The 19,065-nt window shown below is 45.9% G+C and overlaps 1 protein-coding gene across 1 annotated transcript in view; it reads right to left on the bottom strand.

The window, feature by feature from the left end:
* The window catches only part of VWA3A (von Willebrand factor A domain containing 3A), a 57,600-nt gene extending 38,535 nt beyond the window's left edge, over positions 1–19,065 (bottom strand). Inside the window, 9 exon segments of the mRNA XM_047087808.1 lie at positions 1,109–1,215; positions 2,621–2,719; positions 6,118–6,172; positions 8,763–8,840; positions 8,936–9,060; positions 13,629–13,752; positions 14,072–14,139; positions 14,141–14,159; positions 19,052–19,065. Coding sequence (XP_046943764.1) covers positions 1,109–1,215; positions 2,621–2,719; positions 6,118–6,172; positions 8,763–8,840; positions 8,936–9,060; positions 13,629–13,752; positions 14,072–14,139; positions 14,141–14,159; positions 19,052–19,065 — 689 coding nt within the window.

Here is a 19,065-nt window from a genome sequence, read left to right on the forward strand (position 1 = left end):
TGCCATAAGTAAGTAGAAATTCTTACACATCCTCCTTTTTCCCCCTCTACACTCCCCTCCAAAACCCCAAACTAGAAGCTTCCAAATAAAGGACTAGTTAAATCATAGTACATTTACAGTGGTATACTAATGTAGCCATTAAAAAAGAGTAAGGTTGGGAGAGCCTGGATGGCTCAGTTGGTTAAGTGTGTGACTCCTGATTTCAGCTCAGGTCATGATCTCGTGGTCTGTGAGATCAAGCCCCACGTCTGGCTCCATGCTGTGAGTGCAGAGTCTGCTTGGGATTCTCTCTCTTCCTCTCTCTTTGCCCCTTCCCTGCTCGCCACGTGTTCACACACTCTCATTATCTCTCTCAAAAATAAATAAAAAAATAATAACATTAAATAAATAATATTAAAAATAATAAGGTAGATCTGTGTGTACTGAGAGAGAATGCTATGCAAGATTAAGTGCAAAGTCAAAGTGCAAGACAGTGCAACGCACTCCTGTTTGAATAAGCACACTGATGCGTGTATGCGTGGAAGTAGGTAGAGGAAACAGTTACTGGGAGGTGAGAGAGACTCTATTATTTATCCTTTCATGCTGTTTGAATTTCTTTAAATGTTTATTTTTGAGACAGAGAGAGAGAGAGACCGCACAAGCAGGGGAGGGGCAGAGAGAGAGGGAGACACCAAACCTGAAGCAGGCTCTAGGCTCTGAGCTGTCAGTGCAGAGCCCGAAGCGGGGCATGAACCCACAAACTGAAATCATGACCTGAGCCGAAGTTGGACATTCAACTGACTGAGCCACCCAGGCGCCTCCATGCTGTTTGAATTTTTAAAAATGAACACGTATTATCTTAAAAATAACAAAACTATCTTTGCTAGTTGGCTAGAGAAAAATGGCACCTTGTGGTTGTCTTGTCTTTTCATTTTGTGGATTGCTCACGACGCTGGCCACTTTTCCAAAGGTTACTGGTCCCTGCGCTTCCACTCTGTGAGTTGACTCTTTGTACTCACTGACCTGTTGGGGTCTTGGGTTTGCACTGTGCTCATTTCCAAAAGACACTACCACATAGAGAGGAAAATGAAGAAGCAAACATTCTGGCCAAGGTCGGGTAGATACTCACGTGGAGGGGCTGACTTCCACGGGGTCTGGCCAGAGGGCGCTGGTGCTGGTGCCGAAGGACAGGACATACAGCTTCTCCTTGTGGCTCAGCTGCTCATCAATGAGGCTCTGGCAGACAAAGGGACATCATTGGCTCCTGGAGCCGTGGGCCACATGGAGCCTGGCTTCACTCCTCATGCCGGGGCTGGGCCCTCTCAGTTGGGGTGTGAGCCGAGCTGAGACAGGGTCGCTTAGTGGCCCCAAGCTGACATTTGCTTCCTGCCCACTGAGTCGCAAGGAAGTGTGGGATGAGTGCCCCTGGTGACCCATCCCAGCCTGTGTGCGTGGTGGAGCCAGGGCACCGGCCTCAGCCTACAGATTGGCACACCACCCTGGGAGGCTGTGTCCTGACTCACTCCCAGTGACTGCAGACTGACGTGGTCTTCCGGAGCAGCTCCTCAGGGTGGCCACACACTTGGGTCATGGACTATGGGGGGAGGGGATGTGAGCGTCTCGGCTACCCATCTCAGCATGCGCTATGGTTGGACCCTTAACTGTGGCACCCAGGGAGGGGTGGAACAGGGGTCAGGGGGCAGTGGCTTCTCGCCAAAACATGGTGGTTAAGCGATGGGCACAAGGCCAGCCTGTTTGATGCTCTCAAGCTGCCGCTGATGAATCCCCAACAGTAAGATAGCTTCTCCTCTTCTTCCTGGCTAGAGTTTCATCTGTATGCCACCAACATGACCCCTGCCATGGCTAATATTCGACCAGCCCGCCTGGGGAATCTTTAGAAACTCAGCCCCGAGGACGTGTCATGAAGGGGTCTGCGCTATTTCCTGACATCCGTTGAGACCAGGAACGGGGGACAAGCGTGGACAACAAGTCCATGTGGAACCCTAAGAGTCCTCAAACTGACTATTGCCTCCAAAATTCTAGGGGTTCCCATAAGAAAATAGCCTCTCCACATTAGTTCACAGAGGCTACAGAGGTTTTATTTTCCATGCCAGACTTTGTACTGAGCACTTAACTTGGGTGAACCCCTTTCATCCCAGGGCAACCCTGTCAGGTGGCCACTGTTATCATCGTATTTTACTGATGAGGTAACCTAGGCATAGGGAGATTAGGTAGCAGATCCACAGCCTCCAAGTGGCAGATGTGGCTGGGAGTTGAGCCCAAGTCATCTAACTCTGGAGTTCTTAGCTTCTTTGTTATGGACAATGCCAAAGAAAATGGGATAGCTCTTGGGTCCAGAAAAGACCAGGAGACTGGGGCTATGCTATGCTGGGGTCAGTCCAAGTGATTAGTCTTCCCGTCCTCTTTCCGGGGAACTCGGGGGCTCTTGTGGACAAGTCTAGCTAGCAGGGACTGCTGTGGTAAGAATATTAGAAGCTCACACTGGAACTGAAAAGGACTCCGTGGTTGGGTTTCACAGAAACCTTTGCAGTTGCTATAAGGGAATCCAAGGAGCAAGCTCACAAAGGGGAGGGGGTGATGGGGGTGGTTCCAGGTACTTCTCTGTGCCAGAGAGACTTACCAGGAGGTCATTTTGGAACTCCTCTTTTTGAGAGCCACTGCCAATGGCGGACACATCAACAATGATGCCAACTCTGGCTCCCTTGATGAGGCCAAATGCCTAAAACCAAAGAGGGCATGTGGAAATAACCAGCACAACTCTGTGCTTCTCTGAAGCCTCTTCCCGGGCATCTCTGCATGATGCAGACATTGGAACATACCCCCCGACCTCAAAAAGCAGCAGAAGGCAGGCCCATTTTACAGAGGAAAAAGCAAGACTCGATGTCCTGACTTTAGATCTGGGCAGTATCTGTTGTTATTTCTTTCTTTAAAAAAAATTTTTTTTTAAATGTTTATTTACTTTTGAGACAGACAGAGACAGAATGTGAGTGAGTTAGGGGCAGAGAGAGAGGGAGACACAGAATCTGAAGCAGGATCCAGGCTTCGAGCTGTGAGCACATAGCCCGATGCGGGGCTCGAACTCACGAGCTGTGAGATCATGACCTGAGCTGAAGTCGGCTGCTCAACCGCCGAGCCCCCCACACACCCCGTATCTACTCTTATTTTGTGGCAGCCTCCTCTTCACAAGGGTTTTTTCCCTCACGTCCACTCTTATAAAGTAACACAAGTCCGTTAAAGACAATTTGGAGACCAGAGGAAAGCATCCTTTGTAAGATACAAAGTCGGATATCTAATTCCATCAGCTGATTTTGTTCCATTTCTCTAGATCCTTATTTATTTTTCACCCACTCTACCAATCAAAGGTAGATGTGTCAAGCTCACGGCTGCCATGGTATTTCTGGGAGTTTCTAATTCTGTTTCTAGCGGTTCTCACATTCTAATTTTTTTTTTTAACGTTTATTTATTTTTGGGACAGAGAGAGACAGAGCATGAATGGGGGAGGGGCAGAAAGAGAGGGAGACACAGAATCGGAAACATGCTCCAGGCTCTGAGCCATCAGCCCAGAGCCTGACGCGGGGCTCGAACTCACGGACAGCGAGATCGTGACCTGAGCTGAAGTCGGACGCTTAACCGACTGCGCCACCCAGGCGCCCCATCTCACATTCTATATGTCAACGTGGTTTGACTCTGCCCGGGACTTCATCCTGTTACAGCTGCATCATGAACCGGGATTTTCATTCATGCAAAACGGCTAGTTCTCTAGGGACAGTGGGTTCCATTTGATGCTTTTGGCCTGAAATCTCACTTTCCTGCACGCCCAATTTTCCTGCTTGATTAACTTCTCCTCTCAGAGAGGTGTGTTTTATATCTCTCATATCCCAACATTTCCTTTCTACACTCCCTCAGCAAGTGATTTTTGCCTCCGATTTCACTGAGAAAAGAAAAATGAACCAGAGTTTTGTTTTGTTTGTGTTTTAAATTATTTTTTATATTATTTATTGTTTTAAGTAATCTCCACACCCAATGTGGGGCTTGAACTCCTGACCCTGAGATCAAGTGTCACATGCTTCACTGACTGAGCCAGCCAGGTGCCCCTGTTTTATTTTTTAATCTTTCCTTGCCTGCCTGCCCACCTTTGCCTACACACTTAGGCTTTTCCCCTGTTACAATGTATCTATGGCAACTACCAAAGCTCCAAGGCCAACCCTGTGGCTTCCATTACTGGCTCTTCTTTGGTCAAATAGGGACTTTGCTACCATAACCATCCCTTCTCCTGGACTTCCTGTTCCATCACCACACCATTTCCATCACCATACAAATAGGCTGTCTTGTTGCCCATCTGAAAAAGGAAATAAACCTTCCAGGACCCCACCTCTCCCTCCTGCTACCCCACCTCATTTCTCTGCTTCCTATTTTAGAGTTGCTTCCTTACCCCCCATTTCTCTGCCACCCCCTGAGTTTAGGCTCTCACCTCCTCACTCCCCTGAAGCCACCCATGACAAGGTGATCAGTGAGCTCACTCTTACCAGACCCAATGGGCAAATGTAAGTCCTCAACTTTCGCCAGTTCTGAGGGGCACAGGACACCATTTGGCTGTGTCAAGAACATGACAAGTTGAAGCATTTAATGAATACACTTGTCTTTCAGGACATCACATTTTCCTGTTTCTTCTTCCACTTGCTGGCCAGTCCTTCTTACCCTCCACCCTCTCCTCCCAAAGTCTAAATTAGGGGACTGTCCTGGGAACTTGTTAGATGTAAAATCTCAAGTCCCACCCTAGATTTGCCTAATTAGAGTCTGCATTTTAACAAAATCCACACACCCCCGCCCCCACCACCACCAAAAGGGATTTGGCTGCCATAAGTTTGAGAAGCACAGGGTTAGGGGTCCACCATCCTTTAGCCTTCTTACCTACACCAGGGTTTGTCAAACCCCAAACTAGTGACATTTTAAAAAAAATGTTTATTTATCTATTTTGAAAGAGAGAGAGACAAAGATCAAGGGGGAAGGGCAGAGAGAGAGAGAGAGAGAGAGGGAGTCAGAGAATCCCAAACAGGCCCCAGGCTGTCAGCACAGAGCCCAATGTGGGGCTTGAACCCACCAACTGTGAGATCATGACCTGAGCAGAAATCAAGAGTTGGACGCTTAACCAGATGAGCCACCGAGGCACCTCCTGAACTGTTAACATTTTGAGCTGGACAGTCCTCTGTTGTGGGGAGCTGACCAGACCATTGTAGGGTGTTTAGCAGCTTCCCTGGCAAGCTGCCCTCCCAGTCTTGACAATGAAACATTTCTTCAGACAACGCCAAATGTCCCCTGGGGTGAGGGTGGAGGGACAAAATCACCCCCCCCCCCATTAAGAACCACAGTTCTGCACTCAGCCGCTAAGTGATCTCCCGTGTCTCAGGGATTTGAATACCATTGGTACACTGATGATAATCCAGTGCCCATCTGCAGGCAGAGCTCTTGTAGTTCCAAACTTCTGCATCCGACTGCCTGCTCGAGTCTCTGCCTGGGTGTCTAGCAAGCCTCTCAGACTCCATGTGGTGAAACCAAGACCTCTTGATTTTCCTCCTCACACCTGGTCCTCTCGTGAACAGCCTTCGACACACACCCCGCTGGCCCCAAGCCCATGCGACCCATGTACCCAGTCTCCCTGCATGTCCCCCACCCCCTAGTTCCAGATCTACCTGTTAGTATATCTCACTCCTTGGCTATGGTGATCTAAACTGGCTATGGTCTAAATTGGCCCGAAGAGAGTCAATTCCAGGACTTGGGAGGGCACAGTGGGAAAGGAAGGTGAGGACCCTTTCAGAGTGTCACTTCAGCTGGTGTCATGTAAGCCTAGAGCTGCTGGTGACCACTTTTCCAAGCTGGGGAGAGCCTTCCTAAGAATAAAACCCAGAGGAAAGCAGAGCTCAGTGACAAAGAGATGACATCATCTGAGCCCATGGATACAGCTGTGTTTGGGTTTTTCATTTATGTAGGTCGAGAAATTCCTTTTTTTAGTTTAAGCCAGTTTAAGTTGGAGGTCTGTCATTTGCAGCTGAAAGGACTGTGACAAATACAGATGGACCGAGGAAAAAGGGGGAGGAGAATGAGATCCTTGTCTCTTACCTTCCTGCTGCTTTCTGTGAGCCACTGGATTCTCTGTTGATAGAGTTCAATAGCTCTGCCAAAACACCAGAAAGACTCATCACCCAAGGTCACCTTCATCAGTGAGCAACAGCCACTTAACATGCATGGGAAGAAGGTGTGGATGGGATTTTGGGGTAATGTCTTGCTTGCTCTTCTCAAATCTGTGTCTCCTCAGGTGGGACTTCCCAGTCACCTGGAGAGGATCATAAATGCCCAACGGGGGCATTTCAGCAGCATGTTCTCAGTGGACTGATTAACAGAAAAAGACTTAGTTTCCAAAAGGTAGCTGGGGGAACTTCTTGAACGTGCCTTCTTGCAAACCATTCCAATGGCTGGATGGAGACAGCATGTAACAGGTGCTCCAGTTAAGGACTCATCACTTGAATGTAACTGTTGCCCTCATTGAGAACTGGTGGGATTAGGGAGCCTACTGAAGGGCAAGCAAGACCTTTGATGTGAAATCATGGGGCAGTGGGTGGTGGGGAGAGTTTTAAGGTACAAATAGAGCTTGGAGCATGAACTTCATAATGGGACAGGCTGGTCCTTGAGATTCAGCTCTGCCGTTTACTAGCTGTGTGACCTTCAACAGGTGTGGTAACCTCTCTGAACCTAAGCTTCATCATCTCCAACAAGAAGATAATACCCGGACTCCACCCAAGTCAACTTGCCAGAAGTCAACTTGCTGAAAATCCAATTGATTCCCTGAAAATCTATTTGAATTAACCGAAGAGGCTTGAACATTCCTTAACATGCTCGATTCACAATTAAAACCAATCAGCCAAGGGGTGCCTGTGTGGCTCAGTCGGTGAAGCCTCCGACTTCAGCTCAGGTCATGATCTCAAGATTCTCACGGTTTGTGTGTTTTGGGCCCCGCACTGGGCTCTGTGTGGATGCTCAGAGCCTGCTTCGGATTCTCTGGCTCCCTCTCTCCACCCCTCCCCCACTCATACTCCCTCTCTTGCAAATAAATAAATGAACATAAAGAAAATCAGCCAAAATATTGCAGAATTCTTTAAAAACCTGTTTAAACCTTCATATCCAATATACATTGTTATAAAAGTTAAAATGTTTTGATAAATCTGGAAAATTGGTCAGTTAGCAACTGAATTTTGGATAATTGACTTGAGAGTGACACTATGTTTCCAGTTGTTGTGAGGTTTAAATAAGATAATACATGTAGCCCTCAGCAGAATTCCTGACACGTTAATAAATGATGGGTATTTGTTATTATTATAGCCTTTTAGGAAACCTTATGCAAACAGTAATCATGGATCATAGATTGCTATAGCAGGGATGGAATGTATACATGTACTATGAAAATCTGGTTTTGACATGCAATTTGCAAAAGTATAAACTCAGTCTGTCATTGAAAAAGTGGTCACTCTTAACTATTTCACATCAAATGAAGGTGTAAGGTTTTATGTGCTCACCTCAAGGGCCCATGGATTTTATTTTATTTTTAAATGTTTATTTATTTATTTTGAGAGAGGGAGAGAAAAAGCATGCATACTGCATTTCTTTGATTACTAGAAAGAGTGAACACTAAAATATATATACTTTTAGGGGCACCTGGGTGGCTCAGTCGGTTAAGCGTCTGACTTTGGCTCAGGTCATGATCTCATAGCTCGTGAGTTTGAGCCCCTTGTCTGGCTCTGTGCCGACAGCTGGGAGCCTGGAGCCTGCTTCAGATTCTGTGTCTCCCTCTCTCTCTCTGGCCCTCTCCCACTCGTGTGCTCTCTCTCTCTCTCTCTCAAAAGTAAATAAACATTAAAAAAAATTTTTTTTATTATAAAAATAAAAGAATATACTTTCAGTGTTTTGTATGCCATCTTCTATGAATTGTTTATTCATCTTCTTTGTCCATTTTTCAATTTTGGTGTTTCGTTTCATATTGATTAGTTAGGCCTCATTATATAGAATATTACCCTTTCTTGTGTATTTTACAAAGGCTATTGTATACCTTTAAAATACAATCCTGGTCTTTTTATTAATAGAGTCTGACTTTGCATATATAGACAGAAAAGTCTTCTATTTCTAAGACCACACAGTCAACTTGAATATTTTCCTTTTTTTTTTTTTTGACTTCAGTGATTTTAATTTTTATATTCATTTGCCATCTTATTTTGGTGCATCAATTCATTTCTTCTTTTCTAAATGATAAGTTGACTATCCAAAACAGTTTACTAAATAATCCATTCTTTCCACTGATTTCCACCCCCCCCTTTTTTTTTTCATCTATTTATTTTGAGGGAGAGAGTGTAAGCAGGGGAGGGGCAGGAAGACAGAGAGAGAATTCCAAGCAAGCTCCACACTCAGCACAGAGCCTGATGTGGGGCTCCATTTCATGAACTGTGAGATCATAACCTGTTCTGATATCAAGAGTTGGACGCCCAACCAACTGAACCATCCATGTGTCCAAAGGGCTCATGGGTTTTAAAAGGCTGAGAAAAATTGGTACGGTCCAATCTCTTCATTTGAGGAAAGAGGCAATCAGGGCCGGAAGTGGGAGAGGCCCGGTCAAGAACCCAGAGATTTTTGTCTGAACAAAGTTACTTTCAGGCTGCTGAAATGAGGAAATTCTTGAGCTCTGGGGTTTTTGAGAAGATACTGAAAAACATACTTACCCAGAAAGCTTTGATTCAAATTGGTGGATCATCTGGGTGGAGAAGTGCACTTTCCTCATGACATCACTGCCCTCCTCCCTGAAGAAGCAAAGTCTCATGAAAGGGTCTCTCGGGCCCGGGGGCAGGGTGTGTCATTACAGGCTTGGGGGTGAAGGGAGTGGAGCTAGACTTACAGTACTGTGGTGCCCTGGCTAATCAGGTCAGCCAAGGTGAGCCTCTCAAACTGTAAACTGTGTGTGGAAAGCCAGTCTTCCGGGTCCTCCCAAGCTGAAGGTTGGGTCTCGTCTCCCTGTAGCCTCTGTGAGACAGAGCCAGAGTCAAACAGAAAACTGGGGAGAGAGATGGCAAGGCTGAGGATCCCCTAGGTTCCCTCCACACGGATGCCCAAGGGTTGCCAACTCTGAACGCAGTCTGTTTGAGAACTCACCTTGCCGAGGGAACTGAGGAATAAGGAGGCCTGTGTCCTAAGCCAGTTGCTCTGGGAATCCCCATTCTCATCCGTCACCTCATCCCCACTATGTGGGGACAATTCAAGGGTCACTCACCACATGCTGCCTCAAGAGAGACTGAACATACAGACAGACGGTGGCTAGACCATATATGACAATACAACTCCAACCCACGACCTCTGTAGCCACCAGTCCATGAAGCCAAACCACAATTGTAGCCACTGGTCCAGAAGGGTCAGGACTTGGTCAATGACTGCCAGCTTTCCTATTTTTTATCTCACATCCAGCTCAGCACCCACCAGAGAAGGCCGAATATGCCCTCAAAACCAATCCTATGAGATGCCCGCCTCCAAATTCCTTAAGCGAACACCTTCCTTCAGGGCACACATGAAGCTTTCCCCTTTTTCACCATAAAGCTTTCCGGCTCCCTGCGTTTGAGTCTCTGCCAAACACAAGTGAAGGTGGCTGACTCCCTTGCTAGAGCAAGCTCTAAATAAATTGCCTCTGTTCTCATATGGGTGGTCTTTGCTTATTTCTACATTTGGATTTTCTGTATCTTCCCAGGTGTATGAATTCTGCCTTCTATCAGTCTGAAGGGTCCTCAACAAACATTTGTTGGCTGATGGGAGGGAATGGATTTATCCTGTCTAGTCCAGAGAAGACAGGAGCAGCAGGTAAGTTTTAAATATAGAATTTCCCCACTATTGTAGGAGTCTGGCCATGAAAAGGACTCTACCCCTTGCTTATACCTAGTGACATAGTTACATAGTCCTAAGCTCAGGATTTGGGTGGTGGCCTTGGTGGTGGAACCGAAGTTATTCATGACAAGCATTCAACACTGGTGATGCTTTCCAGGAACCAGAAGGTAGAGAAAACTGACCGGAGGCTCTGAGCCCATTTGGCCTTGATCAGCCTCTCCTGGAGGTTGGCATTTCTTCCTCTTCCCGGTGGGTGTTCCTGAGCTCTTCTATGCACTAGGCGTGGTCAGTGGTGGTAGGGCTACAGTGTGAACAAGACAGAAATGTTCTTGCCTTCTTGGAGCTTACATTCTAGAGTGGGCAGGGGGACAGAAGAGAAGAAATGAAATCTATGTATATAATTTCAAAAAGGAATAGTTCTAGTGAGAAAATGGAGCAGGGGAATGTGATATACAGTGAGTAGGGTAGAGATGGGGAGGTCACTTCAGCTGGGGTGGGGATCAGAGGAGGCCTCTGTGAGCCATCACCTGGAGGTCAAGAAGGAACCTGCCCTGTGCATGGCTAGGGAACACACATTCTGGGCAGAGGCATGGAGCGGGGAAGGAGTCAGAGTGTTTGAAGAGCAGAAAGGTGGCCACTGTGGTCGGTGTAACATGACACGAGTAGGGGCTGGGTAGGTGTGCAAGGCCTGGTTCAGGCCGGGCTTCCAGTGTGATCACTGTTGTTTATGTGATACACCTAGGATGTAAGTGTTGCCAGAACTGGTCATGACTCACTCAGGGTGTGGAACAGCATCATAAGGGAGGCCGGCTCAGTCCCACTATGACAGAAACTGCCATGCAGCATCTGATGACTGGGGAGTGGGTCTACACACTGTTTATCCCACCAAGACCCCCATCTACATTCAAAAATGGCTGCGCCCATCTCCCAGGCACTTGCTTGAACCTTAAGTTATTGGGTTGTATTTGTCAGGGCTTTCATTGTACTGGGTGAGGTGGAGGACAGGAGGTTGAAAATTCTGTGGATAGCTGATTGAGCTCCACTAGGCAGGATGGAAGACACAGGAAGAGGAAAGTCTAAAGAAGAGCAGGAGAGGAGAGAGTGCAGTATGTGGGGTTCTCCATCCACTTGCTTTGTGATGCTGGCCCAGTGGGTGTGGCTCTTTTCTCACCTGGGACACAGGAATGTGAAGCTACGGCAGCACCCAGCTGTGCATGTTGCTGCATTAACAGATCTCGACAATGGGGCACCCGGGTGGCTCAGTCTGTTAAAAGTCTGACTCCTGATTTCGGCTCAAGTCATGATTTCACAGTCATGCATCGGGCTCAGTGTGGAGCCTGCTTGGGATTCTCTCTCCCTCTCCCTGCCCCTCCCTCGCCCACTTGTGCTCCTCCCATGCTCTCTTTCAAAATAAATAAATAAAACTTAAAAAACAACAACCTTAAAAAAAAAAAAACCCAAACCAGATCTGAACAATGATCCTTATTTCCCCCCTCAATGAAAATGAAATGTTATTATATTCCAGCTAGATAGCATTGTATGCCCTCAGTTCTGTGCCTGAAGCCTGCTCACTGCCCTGTTTCTAAAGGAAATTAGCGAAAGAAAGAAAGAAAGAAAGAAAGAAAGAAAGAAAAGAAATTAGCAAGTGTTAAAGAAGTGTGAACAACACTAAGAGCAAACACTTGAATAGCACTTATTATGTGTCAAGCACGGTTCACACATTAACTCATTTAATTCTACAAAGGTGTTACTGTCATTACCCCATTTTACTGACAAGAAAACTGAGGCACATGGGGCACCTGGATGGCTCAGTCGGTTGAGTGTCCAACTTCAACTCAGGTCATGATCTCATGGTTCCTGGGTTCAAGCCCCGTGTCTAGCTCGTTGCTGACAGCTCAGGGCCTGGAGCCTGCTTCAGATTCTGTGTCTCCCTCTCTCTCTGCCCCTTCCCTGCTCATGCTCTATCTCTCTCTCTCAAAAATAAGTAAACATTAAACATTTTTTTAAAAAATTAAAAAGAAAGAAAACTGAGGCACAGAGAATTTAAATAGTTTTCCCAAAGTCACACAAGCTGGTATGTGGCACAGCTGAGATGCAAACCCAAGCTCAAGTTAGCTCCAAACTGTGACTATTCTAATAAAGGATTGAGGGAGAACTGATCAAAAGGTAAATTTCTCGTGTGATTTTATGCTAATTAAGTCCTGCCCTTGAACAGCATCAACTAAAATCATGGTCCCCTCCATCTCACATTTAGGGAAACCCTGCTTTACATAGTATGAACACTAGATGTCACTCTCTTCATCTTTCAGGACTCAACTTGACTCCCTGGTTGAGGACTCCGTGCATGGTGGATTGAGAATTCACCTTTCTTCCATTTCACTTGAATTTGAAATAAAATATCATGTTTTGGGGCATGGATTTTGTATCATTAATATTTGAAGGTCCACCATTAACACATAGACATTATAGATTTTGATGGTAGGGCATACTGATCATATAATAAGGTATGTGCTTTACATAGAGAGTTGTAAGCTCTTTACGTTGGGGTGATCCTTTCCATCTTTCCCACTGCTATTCATTTGTGAGGTATAGGAGGTCCCAGCTGTGGCTGATAATTGTATGAGTGGCCCTTGTACACCTGGGAAGTCATGTATTTGACATGAAATTAGATGAAGCAAAGACCCATATTATCAACATCTGAAGTCATTGAAAGAATCCCCCAGAATCTCAAGACTCTACTGACATTTCCTCATATTCTTTTCATTAAAATTGCTTTCCTATTAGTGACAATACTTGAGAAAAGTAAAATAGGACCATTTTCCTGATTGTTTAATTGCCAGCCTTAAAACTGTATTGTTTTTGGACTGATTATCGTTTCAAAGGTATCATCTTTAAACTCTTGTGTAGATGAGGTCGATGATTATAGGCCAGGCTTGTACCTAACAACTCCTGATCACAATAGTTTCTGTAGTAGAGTGAATTCTGAGTTCTAGACACTCTAGCCACCATTGTGGGAAAATAGTTCATTGACATGAACTAAAACCTAAAAGTCAGTCTAAAACCACAGTTCTGGTTATTCTAGAAGTTAATTCTCCTGCCATAATGCTATTGCTCTGATAGCACTTCTGAAATGGATTTTTGGATCTAGGTTTTAGGGAATCCTCACAGAAAGAAAAATCTTAGAAAGGGAATTTTAGAATTACATTCCTTAGTCTTCAGGCTTTGATAATATAGACAATCTTCATATACTCCTGAATATTTAACGATATGGCCAAAAAGGCTATAGAATTTGCATAAAAGCATAGATATGCCTGTCATTTCTAAAGGCAGAGGATGGGTTAGATGGTTAAGCATCTGTCTCTTGCTTTTGGTTCAGATCATGATCTCAGGGTTGCAGGATCGAGCCCTGCATTGGGCTCCATGCTGGGTGTGGAGCCTGCTTGAGAATCTCTCTCTCTCTCTCTCTCTCTCTCTTTCTCTCTCTCTCTCTCTCCCTCTCTCTCTCCCCCTTTCCTTTACCCCTCCCTCCCCCCACTTGCACTCTCATAAATAAGTAAATAAATAAACAAACAAATAAATAAAGGCAGAGGATTAGAGATGAATGCTTAACTAATCTTTTTAACCCCAAGATCATATATGAAGAAAGAAATAACACATTCTGCATTCCCTGACTATGACTTGTAAGCACTGTGACTCACTTAAAGCACTATGGTTTTTACCAGTAAATCCTGTGTCTGGTTAACATGTGTAACCAGTAGTCCATTGTCTGGATTTTGGCCGAGTCCATGGATATCCTTCTGGTCCAAGTGCTTCTTTGAATCTCTGTCATTGTTTCTCCTTACACTACAAAACACACAGTGAGCGATTGATCAATGTCCCAGCACTAGACATTGACTCCACATTGTCAGGTTCTCCAGAGACATTTTTATTTCCCTATGGTAAATGGGAAGGGTTCCTGCAGAGTCCTGATAAGAGGTGGGCTCCAGGTTCATAAGACATTTTATTCTATGGTTCTGGTAGTGAGAAAACTGAAGCCCTTGGGCATAAGATGATGCCATGACCATTTATCCAGTCTTGCTTCGAGACAAGTATTCCCCCATCGACTGTCTTGAACAAAATGTTGTTACTATTGTTTTCATTTGAAAAAATCAAAGATCCTTACCAGTGGTTTTCCAGAAACTTATCATCTTGACCATGGAAGACATGACTAGTATCTGTAGCCATTATAAAAACACCCAACACTTATTTTCCTAGAGAGAAAACAGAATACCAGAAAAGAGAAAGATAAATGCAGCATAGAGATAACAGCCTTGGGGTGTCTATAGTCAACTCAATTCTCCTGTCATTCATCCATTTAATAAGTGCTTATTGAACACCTCCTAGGTATCAGGCTTTGTGTGCTAGGTGCTGAGGATATGGTGAACAAGGTAACAGCGGCTTCTCAACTTTAGCACTGTTGACATTTTGGACAGGGTCTTTCTTGGTTGTGAGGCTGTGGGATGCTGCTAAGCCTCGACCCACTAGATGCCAAAAGCATTCTTGCCTCCCGAATTGTGACAACCAAAATGTCTCTATGGAGCGCCTGGCTGACTCTGTTGGAGGGGCATGTGACTCTTGATCTCAGGGTCATGAGTTCGAGCCCCATGTTGGGTGTAGAGATTACTTCAATAAATAAAACTTAAAAAAAAAATGTCCCAAGGGGTGCCTGAGTGGCTCAGTGGTTGAGCATCCAACTTTGGCTCAGGTCATGATTTCACAGTTCATGAGTTTGAGCCCTGCATCTGGGCTGTCCGCTCTCAGTGCGGAGCCTGCTTTGGATCCTCTTTTCCCAGCCCCCACCCCCACCTCTGTTCCTACCCTGCTCATGCTGTCTCTCAAAAAGTAAATAAACTTAAAAAAAAAAAAAAAGTCTCTAGGCATGGCCTAACGTCTCATGGAGGAGCAGTTGTCTCCAGTTGAGAACCACTGAGCTAGATATCTGTCTTTGCCTCAGAGAGCTTACATTCTAGAGGGGGAGACAGATGTTAAAAAATTAAATATAGACGGGGCACCTGGGTGGCTCAGTCAGTTAAGCTTCCGACTTGGCTTAGGTCATGATCTCGAGATTCGTGAATTCAAGCCCCACGTCAGGCTCTGTGCTGACATCTCGGAACCTGGAACCTGTTTCAGATTCTATGTCTCCCTCTCTCTCTGCCCCTTCCCTGCTCACGCTCTGTCTCTGTCTCTCAAAAGTAAACATTAAGATTTTTTTTTTTTTAAATTAGAGTATACAGGAATTGTGGCAAGTGCTAGGAAGGATGTGAACAGGATGATATGATGGAGACTAATCAGGCAAGGGATCTATTTTTGGATAGCTAAGGTCCTCAGTGGCCATGTAAAGAGCATGGTGAGGGCTGAACTGGGTGGAGAGGGCAATGAGTGACCATAAGGACTTTAAGAAGAGAGAGATGAGGGGCAAATACTGAGATGAGACTGAGTTCTTTTCTTTGCGAACTCCATCTACACTCAAAGAGGTGACCCTGCAGCCTTCTCCTCACAGCTGATCAGCAAGTCAGCAGTGGACAGGAACAAGATGGATCCATCAGATCCTCCCTGGGAATTCGGAATTACGAGCTATGGGGCCACCATGTACATTTAGAAGCAGGAAAAGCCTGTCTTCAGATCAAGAGTAGTGAGTGGTCGTGGTTTTCCCAGGGCTATTTTCTCCTGCCTTCTTCCTTCTCTGCCGGCTCCTTCCTGGTCTCCCTTCGGGGCTCGCTCTCCTCTACCTGAGCAGTTAAAGTGGTTTAGGTCGGTGTTCCTTGAGGCTAAATTGTGCACTCTCTTCCCTTCTCTCTCTATCTGCTTTTCCAAGGTGGTCTTACCCTTCCTTGCCCGTGGCTTCAACTACCACCTACATACATCAATGACTCCCAAAATGTATGTCAAAAATCCAGACCTCCCACTCTGACTGCAGACCCGTGTATTCATCAACACTGGATATTTCCTCCTGAAGTACCTCAAACTCAACATGTCCAAGACTGAATTCATTTATTCCCTACAGACCAATTGTCTTTTCATTGTTCTCCAGCTGAGAGAACACAGCCACTCTCCATCTATTCACATGGGTCAGAAACCTAGGAATTTCTCCTGACACCTCATTCCCCATATCCAATCCATCACCTAATCTTGTTAACTTTCCTTCTCTCAAATCTCTCCACTTATCTGTCTCCAGTGACATTCGGTATCCAGGTCACTGTCATCTCTGCCACAGACAACTGCAGTAGACCCTCACTGGCCTCCCTACATCCCCTCAGACGCTCCCTCCAGACCCCCATCCTGTCTGTTCTCACTGCAGTCAGAGTGAGCTTTTAAAAACACAAATCGAATGTCATACGCCCTCTTCTCCCTAAGGCTTCCCTTCATTTCTAGGGTGAAGGTCCTCAAGATGGCATTTGAAGTCTTGCATGATCTGGCTGCTGCCCACCTGTACCTCTCCAGCTGTCCCACTTTATTCCTGCTCCCTGCCCCCCTTCTGTGCTCCACAACTCCTCCCTTCAGTTCCTAGAATGGTATACATTTCCTTTAACCCCAGGGCCTTTTCATGTGCTGTCTTTGCTCTGGAGCATTCCACCTCCTCCTCACCTTCCCCACTCATTCTTGGTATTGCAGCATAAGTGTCAATTCCTCTGGGAAGTCTTCACCTTCCCACTTTATTTCCAGTTTCTTTGTGTTATCTAAACTTTCATAGATCTGTGCTTTCTTTTGGAATACTTTATTTTTAATTTAGAACGATACATCCATTGGTGTGATTTTTTAAAATTGTGGTGTCTCTCTCCCATTAGACTGTAAGTTACATGAGAGTAGGGACTGGCTAGCAATAAATATTTGGGGGAGGGGAGGTGAAGGGAGAGGAGGAGGTCAAGAAACTGCCTTGGTTCTGGAACTTCTAAATGGTAATCCCAGGCACCTGTGACAGCTGCCTTCACCTTCTGCTCTTGGCTTCCATGAAAAACCCCGTTCCTTATAATTCCCAATATTTCTGCTGAAGCTAGCTCATTTAGGTGTCTGTTACTTGCAACCAAAAAAACATTGGCCAAGACACAGCAAGTGAGAAACTCCAAATGGAGTTGCAGCTTGAAAAATAAAAGCGTGTGTTCTTATGAAATCATTAAATAAAATAGCCTAATGATGGTTCGGCAACTTGCTTTTCTCTCTGGGGTTTTTAATCTTTTATTGAGAGGATGCTTTGTCATCTGGGAAGCACCAAGATAATGTGGCAGTGTTAATGCTAGAAAATGTTTAAAAAACAACTGGCTTTCCTTCAGTACGCCTGGCTGAGAGACCCGTGGCAGGGACTGTTGAAATAGAAATGCCTTGCGAACACTGGATGCCCCACAGTGCTCCGGTTCCTTCTTTTCAGTGAATGATTAACAATCATGAACTCAGAGGCCTACTTGAGGATGGGATTCTAGGGCGATCGATGCGGTCACTGATGGAGGAGGGTGTGGTGTTTCAGAAAGCACCAGAACTTGGGTTTCTTCAATCTGCTGAATGGAATGGGGTTACTGTTAACTGCTTGGTCTGCTTCAACTCAATTGTCAAGGGGTCAAAGGAAATTGAGAATATCAGAGAGCTTTGTAAATACAGAGTACTATAGAAATGTAGAACAGCATCAGAATAACATGCTCCTTCTTCAAGCACTTCAGCATAAAGTGATCATTCATACCATGAATGTTTTTAGGGTGTTTGCGGGGATGCCAGAAAGAGCTGGTACTGGGGAGGCAGAGAGAACTGGACACAGCCCTTACCCTCAGGTCTTTGCTCAAATGAAACCCAATTAGAGACGGCTCTTTTGATTAGCCCATCTCAAAGAGTACCCCCTCCACCCTGCCTTGTTTTCTCCAGAGCCCGTTTTGTTTTATAATCTGACAAGCTCCAAATTTGCTTATTACTGTTCGCTCCCGCCCATCAACCCACTAAAAGATCCACGAGGGCAGGGACTTAGTTACATTCATTTCTATTAGACTTTCACCTAATCAGTGCCTAGAACATAGTAGCTGCTCAAAAAAAACATTTGACTAAATGTACTCAGGGCAGGTCCAGAGTTCAGACAAAGGTGGGTCACATTACCCTGGGGGACCGGGCTCAGGTGGGGAAGAGAATATGGAAGCTGGCCCTTAGAAGATGGCGTTGTGGGGCGCCTGGGTGGCTCAGTCGGTTAAGCGTCCGACTTCGGCTCGAATCACCATCTCGCGGTCCGTGAGTTCGAGCCCCGCGTCAGGCTCTGGGCTGATGGCTCAGAGCCTGGAGCCTGCTTCCGATTCTGTGTCTCCCTCTCTCTCTGCCCCTCCCCCGTTCATGCTCTGTCTCTCTCTGTCCCAAAAATAAATAAACGTAAAAAAAAAAAAAAAAAAGATGGCGTTGTGGGCAAAAGGAGATAGCTCTGGTGAGCGGATAAAAGAAAAGCTCCCCCTAACTTCCCGGTTTGCTAATAGCTGGATTCTCCTAAACATCCAGAAGAAACCATCCCCAGGGTTTGTATTTTGAATGGCCAAATAACTGAAGTCTTGCCCCCATCCAATGCATTTTACATTCTACTGACAGAATGATTTTTCCGACGTGCAGTTGTTCACCTGTTCAGAAACTGCCGTGGCGCCTGTGGATAATCAAGCTGAACCTTCTTTGCAAGGTTTACTTTCCCTCAGGACCTGTTCTTACCTCTTCACATCATCTCTTACCCTTCTATGGCCCCTGGCAACCCCTACTTACATACACCTTGCTGTTGCATACCCTTCTTAGCTCCAGTTGGATCTACTTCTAGAAACGCCCTTTGCCCTTTTTGTTCGACAAGAAAACCCAGCAAGTCTTTCCTGAACCCCATTTGCTGCCTTCCAGGCCCCAGGAAGGAAATCATTTCCTCCCATTGCCACCCGCCTGGGGCTGCCTCATACCAAGTTGTCACCGTCCTTCTCCCAAGCAGCCGGACTCCTTCCTTATCCACTGTTGCACCTCCAGCACCTGGAACAGTGCCTGGTTTGTAGGGAGTGGAGGCCTAAGGGCCCAGGCTCCCTAAAGCTTTCTCACTCGGTTCTGAGCTTAGCGTCTGAATGTGCCTCACCCTCTCTTGCCACCCTGCCAACCCTGTGACACTCACCCTCACCTGCATTTCTTCAT

This window comes from Lynx rufus, unplaced genomic scaffold, assembly GCF_022079265.1.
Source record: "Lynx rufus isolate CCGP_SWC_20201006 ecotype Redwood Valley unplaced genomic scaffold, mLynRuf1.p SCAF_23, whole genome shotgun sequence".
NCBI classification, from domain to species: Eukaryota; Metazoa; Chordata; class Mammalia; order Carnivora; family Felidae; genus Lynx; species Lynx rufus.